At 38.8% G+C, this 18,514-nt stretch overlaps 1 protein-coding gene across 1 annotated transcript; it reads left to right on the top strand.

The window, feature by feature from the left end:
- The first annotated feature begins 392 nt into the window (after positions 1–392).
- Positions 393–2,839, top strand: LOC149138165 (uncharacterized). Its single transcript, XM_089448797.1, has 2 exons — positions 393–2,523; positions 2,655–2,839. The coding sequence occupies exon 1, from the start codon at positions 590–592 to the stop codon at positions 2,276–2,278; it is 1,689 nt and encodes a 562-aa protein (XP_089304923.1). The 5' UTR covers positions 393–589; the 3' UTR covers positions 2,279–2,523; positions 2,655–2,839.
- The last annotated feature ends 15,675 nt before the right edge of the window (positions 2,840–18,514 follow it).

Genomic DNA, 18,514 nt, shown 5'->3' on the forward strand with positions numbered 1-18,514 from the left:
GATTTTTTCGATAAAATCGCGATTTTTTCAGTTAAAATCGCGGGGGGCGCGGGCAGCGGGGTTTTATATGGAAAAAACGATTTTTTTTTTATTCATTCAGCAGTCCGCCGCGGAGGAGAAGGAGAAGAAGGGAGGGAGAGGGTTGCCGTCGGTTGTGGGAGCGAATCGAAGCGATTTTAGGAGGAATCCAAGCCAAGATCGCCAATTTGTCCATAAACCAGGTATGTAGATTAATTTTTTTTTGTTTTGGTTCAATAAAAACTTTGTTTTTCATTGTTTTTAAAGAATTTTTGGAAATTTTTCATTGATTTGGGATGGGTTATTTGTTATGACTATGAGAACCAATTTTTGATTTTTATTTTCTCATTTTCTTTAAACATTGTTTATTTTTTTTTATTTTTCATTGTTTTTTGGCATTTGGTTGGGTGACTTGGGTTTAGAAATTGGGATTTTGGAAATAATTAGCTTGTAATTTTGCAAATGCTAAATTGTAATTTGTATTTACTATTATCATTTATGTAATCCTAAATTCCTATTTCCTAATCCTTATTTTTCCATAGGTTTGCAAATTCAAAATTCAAAAACAAACATGCCAAGGAAATTGGATCCTTTTTGGGAATATGGTGACCCTAAAACTCCGAATGATAGACAAAACTTGTATTGCAAGTTGTGTGGAAAGGAAATATTCGGGGGGGTGTACAGGTTGAAGTTCCACCTTGCACAAATCCCTGGACGTGATGTGGGGCCCTGTCTAAAGACAAATGCTGAAATTATCCAAAAAGCCATGAGAGCATTGGGAGAATTAGAGCACACTAGAGACGCCAAAGAAGAACTCAAAAGGCAACTAAAAAGGTCAGTTGAAGGAAGTGGGCCAAGTGGCACAGGTTCTACTGCAGCGTCAGTCAATCCGTTTGCTGCATCATCATATTTTGTTCCTCGAACCACACCTGGTTCACAACCAACTATCGGTTCAATGATGAAAAGAACTGAAAAAGAAAAAGCTGACAAGTTGATGACAAAATTTCTCCTCTGGAGTGATATTCCTTTCAGCATTATAAGGAATAATCCATTTTTCCAACCTACTCTTGATGCTGTTGCCAGTGTTGGCCCGGGGTACAAACTCCCTTCTCTTCATGATTTCAGAGGCCGACTTCTTCAAGATGAAAAGCGTGACTGCACCCAAAGATTGGAGGATTTTAGGGCATCATGGGCACAAACAGGATGCACTGTTATGTCAGATGGTTGGACTGACCAAAAGGGGAGAACCCTTATAAACTTCTTGGTTAGTTGTCCCTTGGGGACTATGTTTATCAAATCTGTTGATGCAACTCATCAAATCAAAGATGCAAAAAATTTATGTGATTTGCTGGATGTGTTTATTTTGGAGGTGGGTGCAGAAAATGTTGTCCAAGTCATAACGGACAACGCTGCAAATTATGTTGCTGCTGGTAGAATGCTTATGGACAGGCATCCTACTTTATTTTGGACACCTTGTGCTGCCCATTGTATTGATTTGATGTTAGAGGACATAGGGAAAATTCCCTTTGTCAAAGAGGCTGTTGACTCATCAAAAACCATCACAAAATTTATTTACAATCACACATCTGTGCTTAGCTTGATGAGAAAATGCACCAACAACAAAGAGTTGGTGCGCCCCGCCATTACACGGTTTGCGACGAGTTTCATATCTCTTCAATCCCTCTTGAATTCTATGTGGGATTTGAAGAGAATGTTTGTTTCAGAGGAGTGGCGTTCTTCGCCAATGAGCCGCAAACCAGAAGGAGAGGCCGTCTGCAGACTTGTTTCATACCAAGAAGACTTCTGGGCGGGAGTGCAGGAGGTGTGCGCTGTCACTGAACCTTTGGTAAAGGTTCTTCGGTTGGTAGATGGTGAGAAGCCCGCAATGGGCTATTTGTATGAAGCCATGGACAGGGCCAAAGAAGCCATTCGGTCCTACTATGATGACAAGGGAGATGATGGGTTCCAGAGACAACTCCTTCTATGGAAGGTCATTGATGAGCGATGGAACAACACACTCCATCGTCCCATTCATGCTGCTGGGCTTTTCCTGAACCCTTCATTTTCTTATGCATGTGGGTTTAATTTTGATGTTGAGGTCGTGGAAGGATTATTAACCTGTGTCCAGAAGATGGTGAGATCTTCAGAAGAACGTATGGAGATCTCTAGACAAATTGAGCAATATAAGTTGTCAGGTGGCTTATTTGGCTTTGATATGGCTGTCATTGATAGGACGGTTAAAATGCCAGGTATTTTTTAGTTTGTAGTATGTACTTTGTAACTTTGTTTCAAATTTCATTGTTTCTTCAAATTCCATTTTTTTCTTATGTTTATTTAAAATTTTATTTGTAATTTTGTTGTAGACGCATGGTGGAAGATGTATGGTGGCAGAGTACCCCTTTTGCAAAATCTTGCCATACGCATCCTCAGCCAAACATGCAGCTCCTCGGGATGTGAGCGCAATTGGAGTGTATTTGAAAAAATACACAACAAGAAGCGCAATAGGTTAACACTTAAACATTTAAAATATTGCAAATTTCCAAATAAATTTTTGAATTCATTAAAGTTTTAAACAATATTTTTTTTATAATATTAATTATTAATTATTAATTTATTATTTCATGAACTTTGTACAGGTTGGAGTCCCATAGACTTAATGACATGGTCTATGTCTACTACAATCTTCGATTGTGGGTGAAACAACTAGAGAAGACACCTGATACGGAAGCCATCTCATTGGATGGGATTGACACCACTGCTGAATGGAGGGTTGAGACCGAGAGGCCTCTCATGGATCCCACTGAGGATTGGTTAGTGCAGGATGAGGGGGAGGAGGAGGGGGAGGAGGAGGAGGAGGAGGAGGAGGAGGAGGAGCAGGAGCAGGAGCAGGAGGAGGAGGAGTTGGAGGAGCAGGAGGAGGAGGTGACACCGCCTACCTGGGCTACCCGGGCTACCACTACCACCAGTAGAGGACGTGGTCTCCGTCCACCTCAGCCTCCTATAGCTGCTACTACTAGTTCTTCAGCTTCTAGAGCACGTCAGACTCCACTGCCATTTCCACCACCACAGGCACCAGCTTCTACATCTAGAGGGAAAGAGAAAGTTGTGCCATTTTCTCGCAAGAGGGGCAGAGGAAATCAATAGGATTAGACTTTCATTTTATTGTATATGACATTATGACATGATGAGATACATTATCATATTTTTTGTTGATATTTTGAGGCTGAGTTGGACTTGGGACTCAGGACTTACTATTCAGGACATGATTCAATGTTATGTGTGATTTTAGCGCTAGAAATGATATTAAACATCTTATATATTAGTTTTTTTATCATATTTATGTGTCAATGTATTTATTTTATGTTGTAGATGGTTTAGATATTAAAAAAATTGAAAAAAAATGAATATTTTTGTGCCAAACGATTTTTTCCCGATTTTAACGATTTTTTCCGCTTTTTTCCCGGCGCCGATTAAATCCCGATCGCGATGTGTGCAACACTGATTGAAATAGTCACACGGTATGGAAAAAACAGGGCCGCGGAAAAAGACCAAAGCTTCCAAATTGGATGGGGAGCCTATTACATTGACAGAGGGTGATCTATATGACATCAGCGACACAGTTCATGAGGTCACCAGGGAAGCACTCCAAGAAGCAATGACAGAGCAACAAAATGTTTTGGGGGCACTCAGGACACAACTACAGGGACATTAGGTGCGACTCCCACAAGAAGGAACGGTAGTCGTCTACGGTGCCATGGGAGCATCGACAACAGAGTAGTTGTCACGGGCCAAAATGGCCAACACCATCATGCTACCGTAAGGAGCACTAACAACGGACAACATGGAGGATAGAGCCGCGGTAGGACGGATCAAGGGACTTGGCCTAAACTTGGCTACCCTTCCGCGAGATATTTTATACCAACTACAGGATGGAGTGACAACAGAACTCCGTGCTAGGGAGGGACATGCAGTACAAATGCTAAGTGAAAAGTGAATCAAAATCAAATAGCTTAGCCTACAATGTATTGAAGTGGTGGCATAGAACCAACAGTTGGAGCAGATCGTAGAAGAAGCATGTCGCCGTGTCCCAGAACTAGAAATTGTGACAGATCTACCAATAGGAATGTGGATCCACAAATTGGCTAGTGGATTCTATGAGGCAAAGGAGGAAGCTATGAGGATCCAGCTGGACCTCAAACTGAAAATTGTTGAACTACAATTAAAGGCGCAACCCTCCATGCCCCCAGAAGTTCGAGAAAAATGCGCCAACGATGTCCGAAAAGGGCTAGAAGAAATTAAACAAGCAGTGCAGAGCTATACCACTTTGTTGGAAGAATCCTTCGGCTTCCTCACAACCTTATAGGAGGACCCCACCATACAACAGTTGGAAATAGAGGCACGGGAGCTTCAAATGCAATATGATAGTGCAGACAGTAGTCCTAACTCAGTGGCTCGCGAGGCTACAACAAGCGAAGGCTTTGAAGGAGCAAGTGGATGCAGCGCGCCAAAAATATGCAGTACTTAAAGCACGTGTCTAGACTTGGATTGATGAGGCCTTCCTCATCACAACTGACATTGAAGGAAAAATCGCACACATGAAAGTGATGCATGACCTAAGATAGGGATTTGACCCTTATAGTAAGCATTCAACCGAGTGAGCAGAGCAGATCCCGCTGACGACAGAGCAGTGCGTTGCGAACCTTTGTGCAACCTAGACACAGTTGGAAGAGCTTCGCACAAATATCACGACACCAGCAGAGTGACTCAGGACGAGTCATGATGATTGTGTTGGGGGCCTGTTGGGTAGCTAATCCCCTTATAGAATGTTTTTGGGGCTTGAAGCCCGAGTTTTGGTCAATGTAATGCAAAGACCCCGCGAAATGCGGGTGCGGAGCGTGAGATTCTAGGGTTGTCCGGTCTAAGATAATGTAATTTAATGTAAAGTGTATCAGCCTACCCATGGTTCGCAGACCATGGGATTGTATAAATACGAGGCTCTAAGTGTAAAGTTAGTTTGAGTTGTGACAAGTAATAGAGAGATGTGAAGGCATGGTTAGAAGATAGAAGTGGATCTAAAGGTATTGGGTCATAGTGGTAGGTAGAGGCTCTGCCGCTGAGTGCATAGAGGTCAAGTAGAGTCCACAGCTAAGTGCATAGACCCTTGCAGCTAAGTGCGTAGGGTGGAGTTGGATCTATAACTGAACTTGAGTATTAATAAAGATAAGATTGATTCAGAATATTGTGCGTCTGTTTGTAGATCTGTATTTCTATGTTCTGGTTATCTGTATGCATTTAGATTGTTTTCGAGTACACGTGCTAATCTGAAAGTTGAACAAGCAATAAGAATATTAGGCCCGCACAAACTAAGTTAAGCACTAATATAATAGAACTGTAAGGATCGGATCGGAAGAACATGGTATTCACAAAGGTGCGCACAGGTTGTGAAGAATAGAAGGTTGCACGGAGTAGCGCAGCACGCAGATTAAGATCGCGAACCTCTAGAATCCCCATCAAGACATCCCTAGGGTGCGGAAACCTGGTTCTAGCACCTTCCCATACTACTTCGAGTGAGACCTCAGTCCACGCACCGCGAACTTTTTCCGGAAGGGCCAGTAGTACCGAGATTTGCTTGGCTAAACTCACTGCTGAACCTAGGTCAGGCCCCACATAGCCAACAAAAGTACAGAAAGTAGATGAAGCATAGAAGAGTGGTCAAATTCTCAATCCCAGATGATGAAATACGGGACAAGTTACTTGAGCTTATTGAGTAAACTAAATTCAACATTTCAGGGCAAAAGCAAAGGAAAACAAGAGCTGAATACATATTTTGAAGTGTTAGTACAACGAAAAAATGAACATAAAGAGAAGAAACAGGTTTTCAGGTAGTAGTTACAAACAACACCCTCGAATAGAGTGTTGAATATGCAAATTAGTTTCAGAAAGTCTATTTTTATATTGTATTAGTTTGATATATCCAAATCATTTTGGATAAGATTTTATTTTGTAAAGGATTGTATTAGATTAGATATTTTTGAATTACACTCTATAAATATTTTGTAATTCAAAGTAAGAAGGGTTGAACCCTTGTGATAATCCAGATACATTATTGTACTCTTCTGAAAGTTTTTGAAGATAATCAAAAAAATTTGACTTCAGCCTTAATAGCATTTGTGTTCATGTGAGTTTTTATGGTATATTCATCTTTTTTTTCATCATATGTTCAAGGTAGCTTAGGATTTAGGGTAAGGCTAAGTTAAGTATTAACTTCCCTGACAATCCACTGCAAAGTTATCATCATTATGGATATTAGCTAATTGAATAGTCTATTTGAATGATATCCTTGACATCTTTAACTTGTTTCCTTCTGTCATCTCTTGAATATATAATTGTTTTTTGGTAGAATTATTCTGCACACATCTACTATATTTTGAGGATTAAGTATTAATGTTTAATTGTCATATATTTTCTCCCTTTTCCACTTTCAAAATAAATTCAAATATTTTATGTTGTTATGAATGAAAATCAACCCTTTGAAATTCTTAGGAGTTTTTGGATTATACAAGTGTTAATAGTTTAATGCATTAGTCATCCAATTCAATTAAAACCCTTATATGCTTTGGCAGAGTTCCTGATCCTAGAAATGTCTACAAAGATACAACATCAAAGTGGTGCCATTGTCAGATGTTATACAAAATCTACGACTGCGGACAAAAGTATCTTCCCTAGATTAGGTGGCCTAGTCTAAAACGACAGAAAGAAAAGAAACCAATGTTTTCCTTAAAGTAAATTGCCAATGGGATAAAGCCTACCTGGAATCCGTCTTAAGCCTCATTCATATTATAGCTTGTATGCTCCAATCCTAGCTTCGACCACTATAGTTAGAACTTGCACAATTAGACAACACAAGCTAAAGATCTACGACATCTATGTAGCATAATGTAGTCACTTCATTCAATAGATCAACATGGTATTGAAATACATGAAATCATAACATCACATATAGGAAAACAATGAACTCTTTGTATTCATAGAAATGGATAGAGTTGCAACCAAATATAGAGTTGATCTTGTAGAAGATCTCCTCCAAGTTGATTTTTCCTTCCTTGTCACAAAGTGTATCTCTATGTCACCCTAATGCATGGGATAATGACTCTCACAACAACAACATGAGGGTAGAATCTATCTCCTAAAGCCGACCTCTAGCTTGTGGATGGTATGAAATATATAAAAGAGGATGGTAGGTTAGGAATTATTATACATTTACCAATCTAGGCTTGAGATCCACTTTTGATGGGAGGATGAGATCAAGGGATAAGGGGTGAAATCTCCAAGGTAGGATAGGATAGGATTCAAGACTTTAATCCAAGGTAAATGGTTGTAATAACTCCTGGAAGCTTCTGGAAGAGGAAGCTTCGAGATTAATATGTTTTTTCCTAAATTTCTAGAATCACTGCACCCCCAGCAAGGGGAAACTTGTTGGTGATGAGTGTAGGTACAGAGAAGCTCAAATTACTAGTGAACACAGTCTCCTAAGGCAGTAGGGTGTGTTGGGCCTTAAATTCACTGAAATGAAGCAGTTAAAGGAAGAAACTATGGGGCTATGGAGATTCATGCTTAGGGCTTTGTACAAAGGTGATGATAAGGGGTAAAATGATGTTCATTGATCTAGTTAACATGCCTATTGACCAGATGTGACAAAATGGCCTATAACAGATTTTCCCCTAAAGCACAAATTTAGAAATGGCATCTGATGGCTGAAGTTCTTTACGTTGTGAAAAGTTGGGATCAAGAATAACCAACGAGAGCATTGTCTGCTACAATACATTTACATCATGATGACTCTACTAAGGGAGGCATTCCCTTGCTCAACATATAAGATAACATTACATGTACAATGATCAAAAGAAATGTCCACTGATGACAAAAGGTGGACTCATGACTAGATGACTATCTGTATGATCATATCCATCATACATTGTATTCTTGTATTAATCCTGAAATCACAGCCCTGATGGATGGAACTAGATCCAGGGTCTTTTATCTTGTTCACACGATCATTCAATGTATGATTCTAACCATGTGAATCAATGAGTTGGAGTCGAACATGGTAGAAACCATCTGATTACCGACCAATTATGTCAGTTATTAACAGACATGAGAAAAAACACTGATGATGTTAATGGTTCTCAAGGTACTGTAGTACAATCCATATGGTGTGAATGAATGAGTTGAAGTCGAACACCACACAAAATCTATTGGTCGAATGCCAATGATGTAAACCTTTTGTCGAGAGTGAGGAAAATTACCAAAGGGTTAGTTTATAAGTTAACTTCCTAGATAATGAGTTGATGTCGATAGGAATTGACTCATCACAGGAGGGCCTTGATGTATCCCCCATCAAAGAAACGAAATGAGTATCATGATTTGAGACAAAATGATTAGAATGATGTTGATACAGAATTGGATCAGGAATGGTAGACATGGAATGAATGCTTATGCGTATCGTAGCATATATTGATTGAATGACTTCTCTTGAACACATTAGTGACACTGAATTAAGTTGGAATCATTGACCCAAAACCGAAAATATAGGCTTTGAAAAGGTATGATGCACCAAAAGACAAGCATATTTCCCAACTCAACGACGACGAAGATGAAGTGGAAGAGTTTCATGTTCAAGATTGACTCGTTGCCATTAACAAGTTACCCTGTTTTCCCAATTTCCCCAATTATTGCTGGTCAATACCTCTTTAGTTTTTAACAAGCTTGAGGATGATAACACATGCTTGATCTATAAGTTCATCGTTGGGATGAATCACTATAATTATTTTTAATGAATCTTGAGAAGGAGTTTTTTAGTCTCATCATGATTCCATCGTTGTTTGATGTTTTAATGAGTCCAACGAAGGTATAACTTGACATATTTTTCATGTTTAGAGAGTTTGAAAAAGAGGCGAAAAATAAAACTCCAAAGGTTCCTTTTTGTAGATAGTCTCTTGAGCCTGAAAAGGCAGAAAACAATACTCAGGAGAACCTCTTAGCCATGTTCAACTAAAGTATTCCTTTTTCGTAAATAGTCTATCTTAGTTTGGAAAAGGGTTAAACTTATACTGAGTAGACATCTTTTCATTTACTTTAACGAGTTTGAAAAGACGAGTGCTTGACAATATTTTCATATGTTAGGAGCTTGAAAAGAGATAGAAGAGGAGTCCAAGGGGTCCCACTTTGGTGAGTGTACAAATCCCGAAAAAGTGATAAAAGTATGCTCCTTGGTCAAAATGATATGTTCAAAACACGAGAAAATCCATCAAACAACTGCCGACCTGCTCAGAAAACCAACAAAAGATTAAAAATACCTGTTTCATGATAAAACTAAATTAGGACTAGGTCAAATCATTAAATTTGAATAAAATAATGAAATAAATGACCATAAATAATGAAATTGACAATTCATTTTTACCATTTCATATTTACCTTCCGATGTTAGAGTTTTGAGTACTTTGTGCCCCCGGTCTTCTACAGCTGATTGTGATCAATCATGTGGACCATTTCAAGTGCCGTCACTTCCAAGTAGGAGCACAAACCTTTATCTTTCATTTCATGGTGTAATTATGCAAATTCATGCATATTTTTTGGGTTTTTTAGGTCCCTAGGTCTCAAATATTTCTCCCTTCGATCAACGCACCCTCCTAATGTAGAGGACATAGATTTTTTGACCAATTTATCTATGAGAGGTTCCCCTGTCTCCTTTCTTGATTGGAGAAGGGGTGGAGAGACAATCAAGGATTACATTGCCACTCATTGTAGACCTCGTGCCCAACCAACTAGGGATGGGAAAATCAACATAAAATATGTGACCCTATTGCCTTTAAGAATGATCCTATTCATCATTTCCAGATTGGTTGTTAGCTCTACACTTCGCTTAGCCAACATGTCATACCTACATTATGCCTAAAATGTATCAAGTTAACAATTTTCAATTGGAGTGAGGGAGTGTTGCTCAACATGAGAGAACAACTGACTAAAGCAAGAAGTAGACGATTGAATTTTTTTGGCTATGGTTTGATCTTGATATCCTTTTCTTTAGAGCGGATTCCATTTCTACAACCTCATCATATCATAGTCGAGCCCATTGATCCAAGAGTTACATGGATGAGGAGGTGGATAGATCTTATGTCCTGACATGCAGGTCCATTAGTGATTAGTTTCTCACTAACCTTCTCACTGAGTCTCATCTAAGCATGTCATATGTAGGAGACATTCCTCTTCTACGAAAGTAATAGGAAGAAGTTCTACAACAAGTTTTAGTGACAAAATATCACATTCAATTAGAAGGATAGATTCCAAATCATAAATCAATTGCAACAATGTAAATCCAGTGGTAGTCCTAATGGAGGTTCAGTATACCCATAAGGAAGCATAAAGAAGCAAATTCCAATCCGATTTATGGACCTGTATCATATGTTGAAGCATTTTTTTGAGAACTTTATTAATAACCTCAACTTTCCCATTAGCTTGAGGGTAGTAGGGAGTGGAAATTTCATGAGAGAGTCCCAACTTGGTAGTCAATTTAGACATCATGTGATTGGGAAAGTGTTTCCCATGGTACGTAACTATGGATTGCGGAACACCAAATTGTGCGATGACATGGTTAAAGAAAAAATATGAATTTGTTTCGCCAGTATTTTTAAATGTAGGTGTTGTAGCTTATATTGTGATTTAAGCCTTATTTATAAATTTTATCACAATGTGTGGCTTAAAATCATTAAGGGGGGTTCAAACTCAATGAAGCCCTTTATATTTTCTACTCCTCAAAGTCTAAAAGTAATGAGGTATTTATTCGTTATAATACATCAAAATCGCAAAAGGAACAAGTATAAAGGAATTGGCCCATGAGATAAAGTTAAATCGCAACATAAATGAATCCATAACCAATATATATATGTGCATATTAAAATAAAGAAATATATCGGATTTACAAAGGAAACAAGTCTTAAAGAGTTAACACCGGACCCGAAATACTATAAGTTGTGTCTTATAAAGTTTGGCGGGTCCGTAGTTATATATATGTATATATATCCATCGATTGCGGTTTATGATGGCAGACCTGAAACATATCTATGTTATATTTAAAAACCCGACAGGTTCGTAAAGCACTAAATACATATGTTGGTTCATTCATCGATTGCCGATTGCGATGTGCGATGGCAGACCAGACCCGATATAATATTTATTATGTTTTATAGTTGTGGCGGTGTTTCCGGGAAAGCTAGTGTCTCTAACTTTTTTATTGAAGACCAAAGAACAACAATGTAAGTTAAGGGAGAATCATGCATGGTGCTGAAACAAAGAGCTACTCCACAAAATCTAAGTGCATGGACACTTCTACAACTGAAATTATTGCGTTAAAGCTTGCATGAACATATAAAACTGCGTTTTTGGTGGTTGGCACGGTCTACACTCCCAATATCTAAACAGAGGTGGAAGTGAGTGTACAATCAACCTTTTCTTGGAACTCTGATGAATTCTAATCCTCCTACTCTAATCTAAACTACTGAAAGCACTTTATCCATAAAACTAACCTACTTAATCACATCAAGAAATTCGAATCAGCAAACTGTGTTTTCCAAGTGCATGTAGAGGACAAGAAATATGATGCTGAAGAAAAGACAAGTAACAATACAAAGAAAGGAGGCCTATTGCTCTCAGGTTGGGCCCAAACCTGAGAGCTATAGCTCCTCTAAGAACTCAGAATTGAACTCAAATCTGCCTGCCTTTTATTAAAAGATCATAATCATAAGTCTGACAACATGCCAAAAAGCTCTGTTTTGCTCTTTGTAAGCCATTTTTGGCATGTTGTCAGACTTATGATTATGATCTTTTAATAAAAGGCAGGCAGATTTGAGTTCAATTCTGAGTTCTTAGAGGAGCTATAGCTCTCAGGTTTGGGCCCAACCTGAGAGCAATAGGCCTCCTTTCTTTGTATTGTTACTTGTCTTTTCTTCAGCATCATATTTCTTGTCCTCTACATGCACTTGGAAAACACAGTTTGCTGATTCGAATTTCTTGATGTGATTAAGTAGGTTAGTTTTATGGATAAAGTGCTTTCAGTAGTTTAGATTAGAGTAGGAGGATTAGAATTCATCAGAGTTCCAAGAAAAGGTTGATTGTACACTCACTTCCACCTCTGTTTAGATATTGGGAGTGTAGACCGTGCCAACCACCAAAAACGCAGTTTTATATGTTCATGCAAGCTTTAACGCAATAATTTCATTTGTAGAAGTGTCCATGCACTTAGATTTTGTGGAGTAGCTCTTTGTTTCAGCACCATGCACGATTCTCCCTTAACTTACATTGCTGTTCTTTGGTCTTCAATAAAACAGTTAGACTAGGTTGATGAAGTCTCGGTTTTGTGCAGGACAGAGGTGATTTGTTCCATTTACACTGCGCAGCACCACTTTATCATTTCCTTATCCTTCTCAGCCATGCCTAAGCCATCTCCTTACCTCCCATCTAGATCATTTGCCCACCAACTCTTCTATTATCCACATTGTTGATCTTTTCGGCCTTCCATTGCCTCTACCCTTCTATCGACCAACCAGCTTTACACACCCCCTCTCCATCTCATCTCTCTGTCCATAAGCCATCACAAGCTCCCCTCTCATCCTACATATCCACCCATAGAGCTCATGCACTCCTCCATCACCCAAAACTCCGATTGTAGAACATCCTGTAGAAGTTAGCAGACTTCCTGTAGAAATCCCGAGCTTCCTGTAGGATCCCCTGCAGACATCCTGTAGAAGCTTGCAAACACGGTTGCCAGGCATCTGAACGTTGTGAACTTCTGTGGAATGATGTTAGGGATCCCCTGGAACCTCTCAGAGTCCTCCTGACCTTTTCCAAGCCTTCCTCCCCTTGAACTACCCCTGCACAGTCAAGACCCAGTAAGAATCACAGTCATAATAACTCCAACCACTTGAGCAAAAATACAAAAACATGTTCTCTTCAGATGAAAGTAGTTTAGACTCATGCATCTCATCTCACTAAAAGTAATGGCATCATTTTTAGAAGTTGCATCCCCACCATTGCATCGTAAGGATTAAGCTGGTCAAATTAGGGTTTACTAGGGTTTCCATGTTCTGTTGGCTTTCAGTTCATTCTTGCAAAGTAGGTTAATTTCCTTTGAGATAGCTTTTGTTCATCACTTAAAAAGCTTCTTCTAAGAACATATAGAAGTTGGCTTGAGCCCTAGCGGACTTGTGCCAGCTGACCAAGTGACAGATGCGACAAGAGCTAGTACTTGTGCATACAGCACCGTTGCTTCCAAGTTTGTTACGAACTACCGGGTTGATAAAATTAGAGAAGGAAGCTCCAGGAGTTGTAGCATTATTGCTACAATACTGGAGTTAGTAGGTCTTCAATTAAGTTGGATGTGAACTGGCTCCCTTGATCGGTGATCAGCTCTCTTGGGTAGCCAAATTTGTAGAAGATGTTCTCTCTTAAGAACTCAGCCACCTTTTCTTATGTTGCTGCTTTGATTGCTTTAGTTTCTGCCAACTTTGTCAGGTAGTCAGTGCACACAATGATATAAGACCTTTGCCTCGAAGGAGGGTTGATTGGACCCACAAAGTCCATACCCCACTTCTCAAATGGCTCAAGAGTCACTTGAGGTTGGAGAGGCATCTCATCCCTTTGAGTCGGTTTCCCCATTCTTTAGCATCGATCACATTGGCTGATATACCTTCTGACAGCTTGATGAAGTGTGGGCCAATAGTAGCCTGCCTGCAGGATTTTGAAGGCAGTCCTCTTTGCTGCAAAATGTCCTCCAATAAAGTGGGTTGGCCCAACTTCCTTTCTTCTTTATCCCATGGTAATCCCATTGGGAGCTCAGTAACTCGGCTGATAAATTATGGGGTGAGTCTGAGACTCAAACCCCTGAAGTTAACAGTGGCCAATGTTTTGGATTTCGGCCTCAGAGCTTGCAAAAACTCCTCTGCCACCTCGTTGTCATAGCCCTGCAATTTGTCACAAAATGATATAGCTCGTGATTCAAAATCTGCAACAAAGGTTCAAAAGTCCCCATCAAATGCTACAGCCTCAATATTTATACATTATGAGGGCCAAGCTGGCCTCCTAAATTAGTGGGGGTTGGCTGTCCAACTAAAAGTAAACTGTTGTTCCTATAGAATCCGTTGGCTGCCTTCTAGCTCGGTGGTGATAGCTGTTGGAGCTCGGAGTTGGGGTGGAGATCACGAGGAAGGTCATTCAAGGCTGTGGAAAACCTTCCTACAAAACTGCAATGCCACCTTGGCTGTCTCCTTGCCTTCATCTGCGTGGTTTTGCTCCATTTAATGTCAAAAAGACCTGAAATAAACATGTATTAGCCACATAGGCATAATGACTGCCCTCCTTCCTACAAATAACATGAATATACTAAGAAATGATGCATAAGTGATAAAAAATGAAGGGTTGAGCAAGGTAAGTAGGCCAAATGAGCCCAAAATGTTACCAAAATTTGGGGCTCATCAAGGATCCATCTATGCTAATTACTTGAAGTGGGGTGAATCTATCCAATAAAATCTAATACCCATTGAGAAAAAGGAGCTGAAACTATTGATGGAACAAGTGGAAGAGATGCCACTTTCTGTTTTGCAGCAAACATTTGGCAAGGAACACATCCTATTACCTATGCTCCTACTTGTAAAAACAATGAGGGCTAATAAAATCCTCCCCTTAGAATCTTATATGCTGTAGCTCTCCAAGCATAGTGTCCCCCACAAAATCCTGTATGAAACTGATCAATGATGCCTTCAGTTCCTGATTCTGTTAAACATAATAACAAAATGTTAAGTGGATCTTTCCAGTATAAATTTGCATTAATAATGCAGTACTTGACTGATTTCAACTTGAGGGTTTTACACTGGGTTTTGGAGAATGATGTTGGACACTCAAAATTGATCAAGAAATTAACAATATCTTGATACTAGTTTGACAACATGTATTTTTCATCAATGTGTATTGGATTGATCTGCTCTGAAGGTGGAGGTTCTTGTGGATTCTCCCTTATAGGATGAAGGGCAGGTTCTTGTGGATTCTCCCCTTCTGCAAGGACAGAAGGTTCTTGTGTATTCTTCCCTTGTATTTCTAAAACAGAATTGATTCCAAGTATTTTGCAGTTGGATTCAGCTAGAAGCTTAGCTAGTCCTTGACCTTTTACTAGCTTGGTAGTCTTGATAGTTAGATCAAATTCCAGAATTTGAGTGATCCATCTACCTCTTTTCCCATCGGTGTCTGGCTGGGTTTAGATAATTTTGACATCACTATTAGGGACATAAGCAGTAATAGGTGAGTGTAAGACATACATTCTGAATGATTTCAGAGCTTGGATGAGGGCATAGGCTTGCTTCTCAATGATGTCATACTTCAAGGTAGCGTCTCTCATAACCTTGTTGAAAAAGGCTATGGGTTGGTCATGGGAATCTTCATTTTTTTGTAAAAGAATAGCAGCAAGGGTTGTTTCAGAGGCAAAAGAGAAAATACTAAATGGCTTCGTATAATCGGGGCTGGCTAAGGTGGGAGCTTCAGAGATGGCTCTTTTTATTTGTTCAAATGCATGGCTAGAAGAGGAAGTCCATTTGACTTCAATATCCTTTCGAAGCATGTCTGTTATATCCTTCACTATCTCTACATAATTGGGAATGAATCACCTTAGAAAATTAATCTTGCCTAGAAAGGATTGAATCTCCTTTCTATTTCTAGGCAAGGTCAATGATTCTATGGCAGATACTCGTTTGGGATCAATTACTATGCCCTCCTTTGAAATTATATGGCCCAGCAATTTTCCTTCTTTGACAGCAAACAAGGACTTCTTTGGGTTCAGTGATATTCCAAATTTTCTACACCTGTCAAAAACCTTCATCAAGTGCTTTAAATATTTCTGATCAAACTTAGACAAAACAGTTATGTCATCAAGATAAATAACCACATATTTATTTACCTGGCCCATGAAAGCAATGTCCATTGCTCTCTGAAACGTTGCTCCAGCATTTGTTAAGCCAAATGGCATCCTTGCGTACATGAATGTACCCCAGGGTGTTGTAAAGGTTGTCTTCTCTCTGTCTGTTGTATCAACATTTACCTGGTTATAACCTAAAAAACCATCAAGCATAGACAGTCTTTGTGATCCTGAAACCATTTGCAGTAATTGGTCCATTTTGAGCAAAGGATAATTATCTTTTAATGATGCCTTGTTTAGATTTCTGAAATCTACGTAGAGTCTTATTTCTCCATTTTTCTTTCTAACAGGAACCAAATTTGCAACCCAATTAGAATATCTAAGAGGGAGGATGATCTGGACATCTAAAATTTTCTTAATTTCTCTTTCTATAGTGGGTAGAAGAGCTTGATTTATCCTTCTAAGCTTCTGCTGATACAGTTTTGCTTCTGGCTTCAGATGGATCTTGTGTTGTTTTAAAGATGTGTCATAGGTTTTCAGATCAGCGTAGGTCCAGGCAAACACATCTTTATAATTTTTCAATAACTTAAAATACTGTGTTTTGATTTCTGGGTCTAAATATGTGCACAATTTGATGTTTTTAACATCTTCAACAGTTCCAATGTTAATCTCTTCAACGTCATCTTTTGAAGAATTAGACTGCGGGTTTTGGAAAACATCATTCTAATCGAATAATTTTTCTAAAGGAATGAGTCCCTTTGGATTAAAATTATTTAACAGTTGGATAACGTCATGATTATCAATTTGGGCTTTAAAATCTGAAGTTTCATTCCCTTCTGCGTTATCATTTCGTTCTGCATTTTTAGTTCTGTCATCATCAATTTGTAGAAACGAAAAATCATCTATTACTTGGAGAAACATTTTCAATTGTTCATCATCTTCAAATATTTTCCAATGTTTGAGGTTATCAAGGATAGAGGGCCTATATTTGACTTGAATTTGATAGAGTACATCAGTATGATCAGGGATTTTAAAAGCGCTGGCAGAGACAGCTAAGGCATCTGCGTGAACATTTTGATCTCTAGGAATGTAAGTCAAATTAAAGGCATCAAAAAGATTTTCAACTAAATCCCATACCTCATTTTGGTAGGACCGAAGTCTTGGGTTCTTGGTCTGGCAAGAATTTTTACTTGTTTAACAATAAGCTCAAAATCGGTAAAAACACTTAAGTTCTAAACTTTCAGGCTTTTGCCTAGCTGCAATCCTAAAAGGAAAGCTTCATATTCAATGACATTATTGGTAACTTCAAAATCTAATTTACATGATTTTGTTATATTTTCATTTTTAGGGGAAATTGAAACAACACCAACTCCTGCCCCATCTTTCGTGCAAGAGCCATCAAAGAACAATTTCCAAATATCAGTTTTCTTTGGTTTAGGACTTTCAACTACTTCTTCAATTTTGACTTGAGTTTTGTGTTGGCTTGAAGTGAGCTGAAAACAACCAAAGTCTTGATCTATTACATATATTGGATGGTTCCTTGGCTGGTTAGTCTTACAAACAGTATGCGAAAATATTACCTCTCTATATAATCTCAATTTCTCTCCTCCATAAACAAGAATAGTAGCATAAGATATGTCCATCTATAGAGTTCCCCTAGTTTGGCACAGCATGACCTAGAAATTAGCATTCCAAACTTGGGAGGGATATATGTAACAACAATGTCAAGCACTACACTTTTAACTGGGATTTGGGCAAGGGTAACCACTAAATCCTTGATCAATCCTAAACATGGCACCCTTTTGGAATCAAAGGTGTATAGGTCATGGTAGGATTTAGTGATATCTAGTTTCAAAAGGTCCATGATGGATTTAGGCATAAGGTTGTGTGATGCTTCTAAATCAAGCATGCAATTATATAACATGGAGTCATTTGTTTTAAGAGTTACATAGAAGGGAGGCACTATCTCATCTATCATGTCTGAACTAGGGCCAAAGACTACTGCTGGTTTTTCATCTTGTAGACTTATGACATCACCTTCAGCATCAACCGAGGTGTTTTGTATCCATTTTGTCACTTGGATTTTGTAACCAGGGTTTTTAGAAATTTTTGACAATGGAATTGGGATCTTAACCCTCTCTAATTCCTTTTCAACATTAAATGCAGTCAAAATGTTTTTACCAGCTTGGGTAGTATCATTTGATTGATCTAATGGCTGAATAAGAGTTGTTTGAGCTTCAGCAGTCTTGGTACGTGGTTCAATCACTGGAGTTTCCTTTGGAGGTCTCCCAGGACCAGGCCTAGGCCTAAGATCATACCTTTTGTTTAATTCTGCAATTAAAAATTCAAAAAGCATGATATTTAGATACCTGTGCAGCTTCTTGATCCTCTTGAACCTGATTCTGTTGTGAGAGAGGAATGATGGTTGTTTGATTGGAAGAAGAAGAATCCATACTATTAATATCTTCAATAATTGTCATAGTATTATCATCAGGTTGTTGGTCATCTATCAATAGAGGAGTAGGAACCTGTTGATCATTG

The sequence above is a fragment of the Pinus tabuliformis genome, chromosome X (genome assembly GCF_031772625.1).
Source record: "Pinus tabuliformis cultivar Carrire ecotype Pingquan chromosome X, CPIR1, whole genome shotgun sequence".
Lineage (NCBI taxonomy): Eukaryota > Viridiplantae > Streptophyta > Pinopsida > Pinales > Pinaceae > Pinus > Pinus tabuliformis.